This window comes from Berghia stephanieae, chromosome 9 (genome assembly GCF_034508935.2).
Source record: "Berghia stephanieae isolate SIO BIC M18660-M18661 chromosome 9, UCSD_Bste_1.3, whole genome shotgun sequence".
NCBI classification, from domain to species: domain Eukaryota; kingdom Metazoa; phylum Mollusca; class Gastropoda; order Nudibranchia; family Aeolidiidae; genus Berghia; species Berghia stephanieae.
In genome coordinates, this window is record NC_088368.1 from 33,952,617 (window position 1) to 33,965,116 (window position 12,500).

The window sequence follows — 12,500 nt, forward strand, 5'->3', positions numbered from 1 at the left end:
TCTAAATACAGGCCGGTCTTCAATAAAGATCATCCATCCTCGCTCTTTTACTTTTACCAATCGGCGACACATCCTGTTACTAAAATAGTTATGTCATCTTATGAATTATTATTTTACCTATTCATTTTAAGTCCTCCGGAGGACTGGTTACAGACACATTTCCAATGAGTTTGGAAACAAAGGAGTAGAGGATGTGACGTCACGACTTCTCTGTCCTATTGTTGATACTGTGCGCGTGCTTGTCAAGGAAACTCACAACATTGCCATCCGGAAATATAATCGACCAACACAAAAACTTTGTGTAACCTTAAACGTTTATAGATAGTATGAAGTTGACGTCACTCATGTCTTTGTTTTTGCTTTTTGCCATCCGCGTTTATGAGTAATTCTCACTAAACCGTTTTAACCTGACTATAAACGTTTAAGATTACACATTGTTTTGTGTGTTGGTCAGTTATACTTCCGGATGGCAATGTTGTGAACTCCTTAGCCAAGCGCATACTATCTATAGTCTGGTTAATTCAGTTCAGTGAGAATCAATCATAAACATGGATGGCAAAAATAAAAACAGTAACAAAATGACTGAGTGATGTCAACTTCGTTCTATCTATAGATAGTATGCAGATGACGTCACTCAGGCCTTTGTTATTGTTTTTGCCATCCGGGTTTGTGAGTTGTTCTCACTAAACTGTATTAACATGGCTATAAAAGTTCATGGTTACACAGAGTTTGTGTGTTGGTCCGTTATACTTCCGGATGGCAATGTTGTGAACTCCTTGGCCAACCGCATTCTATCTATACCTTGATATTACTACAAAATACAAGGTCATGATCACAAGAAGCAAATGAACGGCGAGCTTGTAGTATTTAAAAAGTTCAGCAAAGAGGAACATTGGTTTCTTAGAGCATTGCTAATGACAATTCACTAATCACTTTTATTTTGTTTTTGGTGATCAGCGCTTTATGACGTAATTTTAGGGAAGTGTCAGGCTATTGACGCTATGCGTTTATGTAAAATACTGACAACATCCGCCAGTCGAAGATAAAGTACCAACACAAAAACTGTGAAGCCTTGAACGTTTACAATCTGATTGACATTTAAGTGAGATCTAATGACCATAATGACTGTCTAAAAATAATAACAAAGATGCTGAGTAACATCAACTTTGTTCCTTCTATTGGTGCTACGCTTTTATGTAAAATATTCACAACATCTGTCAGCTGGATATAGATAGAATGAAGTTGACGTCACTCGGGTCTTTGTTATTGTCTTTTTGCCACCCACGATTATGAGTAATTCTCACTTAACTGTATTATCGACTATAAAAGTTCATGGTTACACATGGTTTTGTGTGTTGGTCCGTTATACTTCGGAATGACAATGATGTGAGCTTCTCAGCCAAGCGCATACTATCTACAGATAGAATGAAGTTGACGTCACTCAGGTCTTTGATATTGCTTTTTGCCATCCACGTTTATGAGTAATTCTCACTTGACTGTATTATCCAGACTATAAAAGTTCATGGTTACATAGAGTTTTGTGTATTAGTCAATTATACTTCCGAATGGCAATGTTGTGAGCTTCTTAGCCAAGCGCATACGATCTATAACGTACTAACACACACAACTATTTGTAATCTTGAACATTTATTGATTAAACAAAGTTGATGTCACTTAACTCTTTGTTATTGTTTTTAGCCAGCCATTTTTATGATTAAAGGTCACTCTAATAATATGTGTTTACCTTTTCCACTATTTCTTGGCTGCTTAATTTCTGTCTTCTTTTCAGATTGAGATTATATGGTTCTGACATGGTCCTGGCTGTAGTCATTGGCTGAGAGGGAAACATTATTAGAATTGGAAGATATATATATATATATATATATATATATATATATATATATATATATATATATATATATATATCAAACTCAGGAAATTGATAGATTGCTCTGGGGAAACTACCTCTGTTTTCTGTCTTATCCAGTCCTATCTGTATTATTTTTTCTCGGGCGCATTTAGTTGGAAAACTAGAATTATTGTTTGACTATCCTTCATTTTTACTGACGCTGAAATGACCTAAATTGTATATAAGCGCCGTAAAATAAAAATCGTTTGTAGTTTATACGTTATTCTCGTACTCAACCCTAACAAATCGGTTCGAAAGCCCCGTTATATTGAATATTTTTTCAAGTGATTTGGCAATCAAGCACTCCCTTCAAACGATTCTACCAAGTAAGTTAAAAGCTACCAGGAGCCTGTATGAAGTACGAGAAAGTGGGCATTAATCGTATTTTAAAATATTATTCGAAAAAGTCCTTTCTAACCTCACCACTACCAGTCGAGAAGAATAAAAGATAAGTTCAGATTCAAATAGTATCTGTTCTTTCTTTAAAAATAAGGTTGGGTTCAAAATTGTTCCGACAAGCCCATGTTAAATGTTTGCCAACGAGTTCAGAATTACTGGCAAATCTAAAACATATAAAGCTATTTTTACAGGTTGATAAACAGGTAAATGCAAAATTCTAAAAACTATAGATAGAATGCGCTTGGCCAAGGAGTTCACAACATTGCCATCCGGAAGTATAACTGACCAACACACAAAATCTGTGTAACCATGAAGTCTTATAGTCTGATTAATACAGTTTAGTGAGAACAACTCACAAACGCGGATGGCAAAAACAATAACAAAGGCCTGAGTGACGTCATCTTCGAACTATCTATAGGGTGATTCTGTTACCCATTGACTCAAATGATTATTTTAATAATCTGCTAGGGCATTTTGATCGGTCATTTATCGGTTTGTGCAGATAGTCTTTTACCAATGAAATGGCAGATTGGCTTTTAATTGCAAAAGTAACATGTATAATGTATTCGTTTAGATTAACAGGCATAATTTCAGGTTTATAAAACATTACCTCAAGGATACCATTTTATTTGCCCGATCGAAAGAAAAAGTTTGTCAACAAAGAAAGATGGTTTAGGACATAGCTGAACTTATATTTAATTTAACCTGTTCAATGGGGATAAAATGTTTGTCAACAGTCAACAAACAGACCTTCGCTTCATCGATTCGGCCGTACTCTGGAAAAATCCATATTTTAAAATTTAGCCAGAAAACTCGTTCTTCAAATATCGATCGATTTAAATGACCCTCAACTTGACACAAAATACCTCTCAAACCTGGGACTTCACCAATTCCCAGGTTTGAGAGGTTTTTTTAAAATGTTTTTATTTTGTTTTGTCAATATGAGGTCATTTAAATCGATCGATATTTGAAGGACGAGTTTTCTGGCTAAATTTTAAAATTTGGGTTTTTCCAGAGTACGACAGCATTGTCATAGGCCAAAATAATCTGTCCTTGTATTCGATTCAACAGTTTTATGTAAAGTGTATTACGTCTAAATCAATACTTTTTTCAATTTGTATTAAATTTGATAGATTACATTAGAGTGCAGACGTCCCACTGACCTGTTACTTACTTAACCCGTGATGTTCAGCTCCTTTTAGTTTTAGAAAATTATTTTATTTTTTAGACCACTTTATTTACACTCAAGTAATGTCAACATTAGTTTTATCCATATATAGACCAGGCCGCCTTGTTTGCACGCACCTACAGACTTTGTTATCGGATTGTTTTTTATATTCGACAGTCCAAAAGATTCGTTTCGATCTATTTTAATTTCCACAACACAGCACTTTAATAATTAAAAATATATGAGTGCATGTTCTTAATTTTCTCCGCAAATATTGCAGGTTCTCGCCCAGTTTTATCAAATATTGTTATAATTTAGTTTTAACAACCTTGGAGATGAGGAGAGGCGGGTCTCTAATTTATCTAAAAAATAACTTATGACATCACAGTTCAATTATTCGCTTGCGTTTGCAAACGTAAAGATGCGAATGAAAAGTACTGTTCGCACATCGTACGAGACCTTCCCTTCCAGGAATAGAAAAGCTAGTACACAGTAGGAAGAGAAGAAGACTTTCCGTGGATTCACCGGAATGCTTGTAAGATAACACGCCACATGATGACAATAATGGTGGGTTTATTTTCTAAAAGCCTAGAGTTATCTAATCTACAGTAAATAGCCAAAATACTCTTTTTTAAAAAAGGAAATTTAGCCAGAATCTGTATCTTCACACATCAATCAACTAGAATATCTCCCTCGATCTGCCAACGTTTCTCAATCCTAAGGCTAGAAGTTAGCGTCACTTTTATCGTTTATTTACAAGTTTGGGAGCGTTTTCAGCCAAAAGGTATAAAAGCGTTTTGGACGTGTGCGGAAATGACGCTTATACAATGTACAGTCCATGTTCTGTTCTTAGGAGTTTTGTCTAGTTTACATACCCTGTGTTACTCATCTAGATATGACTTAGGCATTATATAATTGATATCATATTGTATGAACACGTTAATCCTCTCCTTACCAACTATAGGAAAATCGTCACATTCGTTACGATACAACCAACATTTTTCTTATTCAAATTTCTTTTGTACATCGTAAAATTTAAAAACAATGAACAGTGTGTTGTAGAGCATGTTTTGCTAAAGAAATAATGTATTGCAAGAACTTCACAGCTCTTGTGTTTGCGTGATTTTAAAAATCTATTTTTGTGTTAGTTGGGTGTAAAGTTTGGGGGAAAATCCTGAAAATGGCTGGTAAGGAGGGAGTTATCTGCCGTAGTCTAGAAAGACACATATTATTTTTAAGTGACCAGAAAACTGGTCCTTCGGATATCGATAGATCTAAATGACCCTCATCGTGGCAAAAAGTCTCAAACCTGAACCTCGCGAGGTCTCGGGTTTGAGAGTTTTTGCTAAGACGAGGGTCATGTAGATCGATTGATATTTGAAGGACGAGTTTTCTGGCCAAAATTTTAAATAGCCGTCTTTCCAGAGTACGCCAGTGAACTGGGTAACTTTGGATACTGCCTTCTTGCAGGGGATGAAGCAGGGCAGGGTACTATGCACAGATTAGTGAGAGGGGAGTGGTACGATGTGCCATTTTATGACTCCAGATAACTGTCATAAATTAATACGTTACTTTGGCGTGCGGTTTAACGTTAGCAAGTCTCCAGCAGGGTTGCCAGATTAATTTCAGGTATTCTGCCAACTTGATTTTAAAAATCTGCCATATACCTCAAAAATCTGCCAAACCGTACTATTTATAGTACCCACTTTGAAAACTCATCAGTTTTGTTAAACAAAAAAATTTCAAGGCCGATCTCATAATTTTTTTTTTCATTTCCCAAGTTAAAAAATCTCTAAGTCATAACAATTGCCATGGAAAACGTGGAGTAGACCTATATATTCATCCCTAGGCTTCGGAAAATAAAATCTGCCAAATATCTGCCAAACTGCCAAACCGATTTCTCTCTGCCAGACGACTTCAAATTCTGCCAAAAGAATGACATTTTGCAGAAAATCTGCCAAATTGGCAACCCTGGTCTCCCGCAATGGGGATGATCCATATTATTATCATCCACGTGCTCGAGGTCATAGATCACTTTGCAAAATTGTGCCCTAAGTGACCTACATAGTTTAGATATCACATTTTTTTAAAATAACCATCGTCACAATATTATGTCATTTTATCCGGCTTGATTCATGGGTATTTTACAACGTTCATAAACAAAGCATTTATCCACACACAAAAATTTTCCAATCGTTGAACAGTAACAAATCGTAACATTCATAAACAAAGCATTAATCAAAAAAATATCCAATCGTTGAACAGTAACAAATCAGTCTATAGATAGATAATAAACTCTTTCTATCTATCTCTATCTATTTCTACGAATAAACAAAACCCAACCACCTTACTGATGCTATGAGATCAGGTTAGATACTCACAACATCTGCCAGCCAGATTAAATCTACCAACACACAAAACTGTGTGTAACCTTTAACGTCCATATGTTCTCATTGATAGTAGGAACCCATCACTGACAAGGGTCTACGTCAACTTCGTTCCTTTCATAGTCGTGAGGTCGTGAGATCCGATCATTTTCAGTAAGTTATTTTCCCAAAACGGCAGGCTTACCCAGCAACAAAATTGTTTTTTTTTAAAACACAAACAATCTCTCTACAAAACAACGTTATGTTCTTATTAATTAGACAAAGATCATTCTTCTAAATTTGTGATGTAGATATAAAATAAATCAGAATTTTTACAAAAGTGTATAATGTGTCGTAACAAATGTGACGATTTTTCTGCATTAGAGAGTTAACGTAAATCAGACAGTGAAAAGATTCAAAAATCGACCATTTACTTAACGGCATTGGGGCGTCTCCATAATATTTGAACTTGTATTAATTATTCCAATATTATAGAACTAGGCGAGTTGTATTAATTATTCCAATATTATAGAACTAGGCGAGTTGTATTAATTATTCCAATATTATAGAACTAGGCGAGTTGTATTAATTATTCCAATATTATAGAACTAGGCGAGTTGTATTAATTATTCCAATATTTTAGAACTAGGCGAGTTGTATTAATTATTCCAATATTATAGAACTAGGCGAGTTGTATTAATTATTCCAATATTTTAGAACTGGGCGAGTTGTATTAATTATTCCAACATTTTAGAACTAGGCGAGTTGTATTAATTATTCCAATATTATAGAACTAGGCGAGTTGTATTAATTATTCCAATATTATAGAACTAGGCGAGTTGTATTAATTATTCCAATATTTTAGAACTAGGCGAGTTCAAGATGCATTCTCAAGCCCATTTTTTGACGCTGCACAAATTCAATCTAAATGGTTTAATGGGAAATAACTTGTGTTCCGTCTTGTCAATAATGTATTCATTGTTTATCTCCCTGGGCGGGGATCCTGACCTCCCATAGTGAGCAGGGAGGTCGGGTGTCTTCTATCCCCCTATAGATCTTCTCAAGTATAGATAGAATGAAGATGACGTCACTCAGGTCTTTGTTGTTGTTTTTTGCCATCCGCGTTTATGAGTAATTCTCACTAAACTGTATTAGCCTGACTATCCACGATCATGGTTACACACAGTTTTGTGTGTTGGTCCGTTATACTTCCGGATGGCAATGTTGTGAGCTTCTTAGCCAAGCGCATAATATCCATATCTGTTTTCCAATTGTTTCATGTCGTTGTCTTGGAATGAGATTACTTAGTTTTGTCCTGACCCTGGTCGAGATTCCTTGACTCTCGGGGAAACAGTCGAATGTATAGTTATAGTTTGGGAGATGATATTTTTTTCCTTATAAATCATCTCTCTGTTATGCATTGTATTATGTTTAGTTTACATATTAAATTATATGACTTGTAGACATTTGAGTGTGTTCCTCTTAGTTGGGACCTGTTCTTGTGTCTGGATGAGACTTTTAGGTGATCTCAAACTAAGTATTTTGAAAGTGTGCTCTTGGAATCTACATCTGTTCCCTATTTGAACCAATTCCTCTTCGTGTCACCTTTTCTTGTGTGCTTTAATTGTAATTCTAGAACTTTTTACTATCCCATTTTCTTCCTTTTTACTGGCGCTGATATGACCTTAATGTGTTGCAAGCGCCGTAAAATCCTTAAAAACAAAAATAAACAATTGTTTATCTCCCTTTCGTGCAAAAAAAAATTAACTGGGGGAAACGTCCATCTCTCTTTCTCTCTCTCTCTCTCTCTCTCTCTCTCTCTCTCTCTCTCTCTCTCTCTCTCTCTCTCTCTCTCTCTCTCTCTCTCTCAAAAGACAAAGTCTAAGAGCACCAACATTAAAAAACACTCCACGTGAGTTTATTCAATAGCCCAACCATGGGGTCTCAATAGCTCAGTTGGTAGAACATTCGCTTCCCAAGTAAAGGGACCTAGATTGTTCCCGGGTGCAGTCGAGATATTTTTCCTGACCCCCTGTCCACCCAGCAGTGATTGGGTAGCTGGGTCTGTTAGATCTGGCGGAAGTACTTTGCGATAGACTAGCGACCTATCAAAAGGGTAGCAAGCAATTGCTATTGTCTGTTTCACGCCATAGAAACATCTATATCCTTCGCTTCACACAAGCAAAGGGACCGAGATTGTTCCCGGGTGCAGTCGAGATATTTTTCCTGACCCCCTGTCCACCCAGCAGTGATTGGGTAGCTGGGTCTGTTAGATCTGGCGGAAGTACTTTGCGATAGACTAGCGACCTATCAAAAGGGTAGCAAGCAATTGCTATTGTCTGTTTCACGCCATAGAAACATCTATATCCTTCGCTTCATAAGCAAAGGGACCGAGATTGTTCCCGGGTGCAGTCGAGATATTTTTCCTGACCCCCTGTCCACCCAGCAGTGATTGGGTAGCTGGGTCTGTTAGATCTGGCGGAAGTACTTTGCGATAGACTAGCGACCTATCAAAAGGGTAGCAAGCAGTTGCTATTGTCTGTTTCACGCCATAGAAATATCTATATCCTTCGCTTCACACAAGCAAAGGGACCGAGATTGTTCCCGGGTGCAGTCGAGATATTTTCCTGACCCCCTGTCCACCCAGCAGTGATTGGGTAGCTGGGTCTGTTAGATCTGGCGGAAGTACTTTGCGATAGACTAGCGACCTATCAAAAGGGTAGCAAGCAATTGCTATTGTCTGTTTCACGCCATAGAAACATCTATATCCGGCCCCATGGGCCTGGTGGCTCTGTAGGAGTACCAAACAATGGGATTCTTCGTTTTCCTGAGCACCAATGACTAAAACTCACAAGGCAGTGAATTAATCTATATCACATGACCTCAAAAGACAAGTCCTTGTGTCAGGCTATCTATCAGTTAACGAAGGCTGCAGTTAGGAGAGCCAGTCTGTTTCAATTAACCAGTAGATTCTTGACCAATGAAAATATGGAATTTGTGACACACCTTCACACGTACTCGGACAATCATAAATAATAATAATAATAATAATAATAATAATAATAATAATAATAATAATAATAATAATAATAATAATAATAATAATAATAATAATAATAATAATAATAATAATAATAATAATATAATAATTAATAATAATAATAATAATAATAATAATAAATAATAATAATAATAATAATAATAATAATAATAATAATAATAATAATAATAATAATAATAATAATAATAATAATATAATAATAATAATAATAATAATAATAAATAATAATAAATATAATAATAGATAATAATAATAATAATAATAATAATAATAATAATAATAATAATAATAATAATAATAATAATAATAATAATGATGATAATAATAATAATAATAATAATAATAATAATAATAATAATAATAATAATAATAATAATAATAATAATAATAATAATAATAATACTAATAATAATAATAATAATAATAATAATAATAAATAATAATAATAATAATAATAATAATAATAATAATAATAATAATAACGTGAATGAATTCGACCTTTCTCTGATCATTGCTTTTATTTTGATACGACCAAATGGATGACCAGTTATCACATGATTTTCTCGATCATATTATAAACGTTTAAGTTTACACATCGATTTCTGTGTTGATTTTATTCATCACGAGGTAGAACAGTTGGCATTTTACTAAGACACATAACATCAGTAGTAAAACCTGTGTAGTTTGCTATGTTTACCAATCACTGTAATTTTTTAAATTATGACGACTGTCCGAGAGGCGTGGTTATATAAGTGTTTATTGTAAAGTCGCGTAATACTGACCAAAACAATTACGTCAAAAACAAATCTATGGCCAATTGGATTCAGTAGTCTGATATCACGTCGCCCAGCAGATTCTAAACAAAAAATTAAGGTGAAAACAGAACAGCATCGGATAGAAAACGAACTAACAATAACCATTGTTATTGGGCATTGTTTGTACTATTTCCGTCTGTTTTCATCTTTGAAATGAAGTGAGTAGGAAAGTACCAGAAGACAACAGAGAATAAAAAATTCGCGGCGGCGATGGGGGCTCGAACCCGCGACCTTACTTATACGATAACTCCGCCTGGCCGGGGAGATCCTGACCCTATCGTATAAGTTATCCACGACCCCAAAAAATAATCGCTTCAAACCTTAGTCTAACTAGAGCCTCTCTCCTCGACTTCTAGAGGTCACGGGTTAAACACTCGCAAAAGCTGGGAAGTTTATTGGCCAGCGTTGAAGCTGAATAGTCAATATTCTCAACACAAAACATGTAACATAGAAACGATTGAGACCTTTGTGTTAGTGTTAGTATTTTTATGATCCAAGGCTTCAGACTCCACCGTCTCGAACTTATGCCATCGAGAACTCATTTCACATTGACCTGTCCCCTAGATGAGCATAATATGTGAATGAAGAGTCTTTTTTCCAAACGCCCAACTGCATGCCGCCCACAGCAGCAATTTCTAATTGATGCTATGTGTTTGTGTAACATACTCACAACTTCCGCCAGTCAAACTAAACATAAAAACACGCAAGTCTGTGTGAAACCTTTAACGTTTATAAAGATCGATACGAGTTAGTGGGATCTAGATAATCATTAACAAAGCTGTCTAAAAAATAACAAAGAGTTCACGTCCACAAGTGGGACAATTAACCAGTAGACTTTTAACCAATCAAAAACATGACATTTGTGACACACCCTCACACGTGCTCGGACAAACATAGTTGTCTGTTTCTAAACAGTAACGTGAATGAAATCGACCACTCTCTGATCATTGTTATTGTTTATAAACACCAAATGGGTAACTAGTTATCACGCGATTTTCTCGATAAGATTATTAACTTTTACAATTATATATAGCTTTTTTGTGTTAGTTCTATAGATAGTTCGAAGATGACGTCACTCAGGTCTTTGTTATTATTTTTTGCCATCCGCGTTTATGAGTAATGCTCACTGAACTGTTTTAACCCGACTATAAACGTCCATTGTTACACATAGTTTTGTGTGTTGGTCCGTTATACTTCCGGATGGAAATGTTATGAGCTTCTTAGCCAGGCGCATACTGTCTATTGACCAAGCGGTAGAACGGTGGGTATTTTACTGAAACAAAAACCATCGATAGTAAAGCCTGGGTAGTTTGTTGTGTCTACCAATCACTACTATTGTTTACATTTTGACGACTGTCCGAGAGGTGTGATTATCTACCTGTTAATAGGATTCAGTAGTCTGATGTCACGCCGCCTGGCAACGGCGGCCATCTTGGTTCTAAACAAAGAAAATCATTACTTTTTATTCTTCATGCTGGCTAGAACTTTTCATTCCCTTTTCATATGCCTTGTGATCAGAATGTGTAAAAGACAAAACATGATCAAATTTATGTGGTTTTTTTTTCCTCTCGAAACGCTTTTATGCTCGCCGGAGAAATATTTCATACGGGCGTCCGCCATTGTTCCGATAGTTTAGAGCCAGTGTTACTAAGTTGCCATGCGTCATTAGGAAGGAAGTGACGTTACGACTGTTGAAGACTATTGGTAAGTCCCCACTGATGAAGCATCGCCCACAGCGGAGTTAGAACCGGGACATTCAAGTAACAGGCCGAGTATTATACCTCACAAGACCAGAAGGCCACAGGTTAGAACGAACTAATGACACGCTACTTTCATTATATAATGGTACTGGGACATCGGAAATGTGTGAGACAACAATCTGTCTTGTACACACACACACACACACACAGACACACAAACACACTTAGACACACACATTTCAAATAATTGAATATTACCTCATTCTAATGGTAATCTTCAACACGTTACAACAATCACGATTGGCCTCCATCAGGAATCTCAAGGTATGTTAAAGCTTGCCTATTTCTTACATTTCAATTTAAAATTCGATAACGATCTTTCTCTTTCTCCTTTTCTCCAAATAAATTCCTTCTCCTCCTCCTCCTCCTCCTCCTCCTCCTCCTTCTTCTTCTTCTTCTTCTTCTTCTTCTTCTTCTTCTTCTTCTTCTTCTTCTTCTTCTTCTTCTTCTTCTTCTTCTTCTTCTTCTTCTTCTTCTTCTTTCTTTTTCTTCTTCTTCTTCTTCTTCTTCTTCATCTACTACTACTACTACTACTACTACTACTACTACTACTACTACTACTACTACTACTACTACTACTACTACTACTACTACTATTACTATTAATACTACTACTACTACTACTACTACTACTACTACTACTACTACTATTACTACTAATACTACTACTACTACTACTACTACTACTACTACTACTACTACTACTACTACTACTTCTTCTTCTTCTTCTTCTTCTTCTTCTTCTTCTTCTTTCTTCTTCTTCTTCTTCTTCTTCTATTACTACTACCACCACCACTACTACTACTACTACTACTACTACTACTTCTTCTTCTTCTTCTTCTTCTTCTTCTTCTTCTTCTTCTTCTTCTTCTTCTTCTTCTTCTTCTTCTTCTTCTTCTTCTTCTATTACTACTACCACCACCACCACTACTGCTACTACTACTACTACTACTACTACTACTACTACTACTACTACTACTACTACTACTACTATTACTTTTCTTCTTCTTCATCATCATCAT

At 35.7% G+C, this 12,500-nt stretch overlaps 2 protein-coding genes across 3 annotated transcripts in view; one reads left to right on the forward strand and one right to left on the reverse strand.

The window, feature by feature from the left end:
• The window catches only part of LOC144980098 (putative deoxyhypusine synthase), a 196,978-nt gene that overhangs the window by 128,000 nt on the left and 56,478 nt on the right, over window positions 1–12,500 (forward strand). The gene's annotated exons all lie outside the window — the stretch shown is intronic.
• The window catches only part of LOC144980191 (uncharacterized), a 122,380-nt gene that overhangs the window by 102,213 nt on the left and 7,667 nt on the right, over window positions 1–12,500 (reverse strand). The window contains exon 3 of the mRNA XM_078927765.1: window positions 1,745–1,834. Coding sequence (XP_078783891.1) covers window positions 1,745–1,834 — 90 coding nt within the window. The remainder of the gene's footprint in view (window positions 1–1,744; window positions 1,835–12,500) is intronic.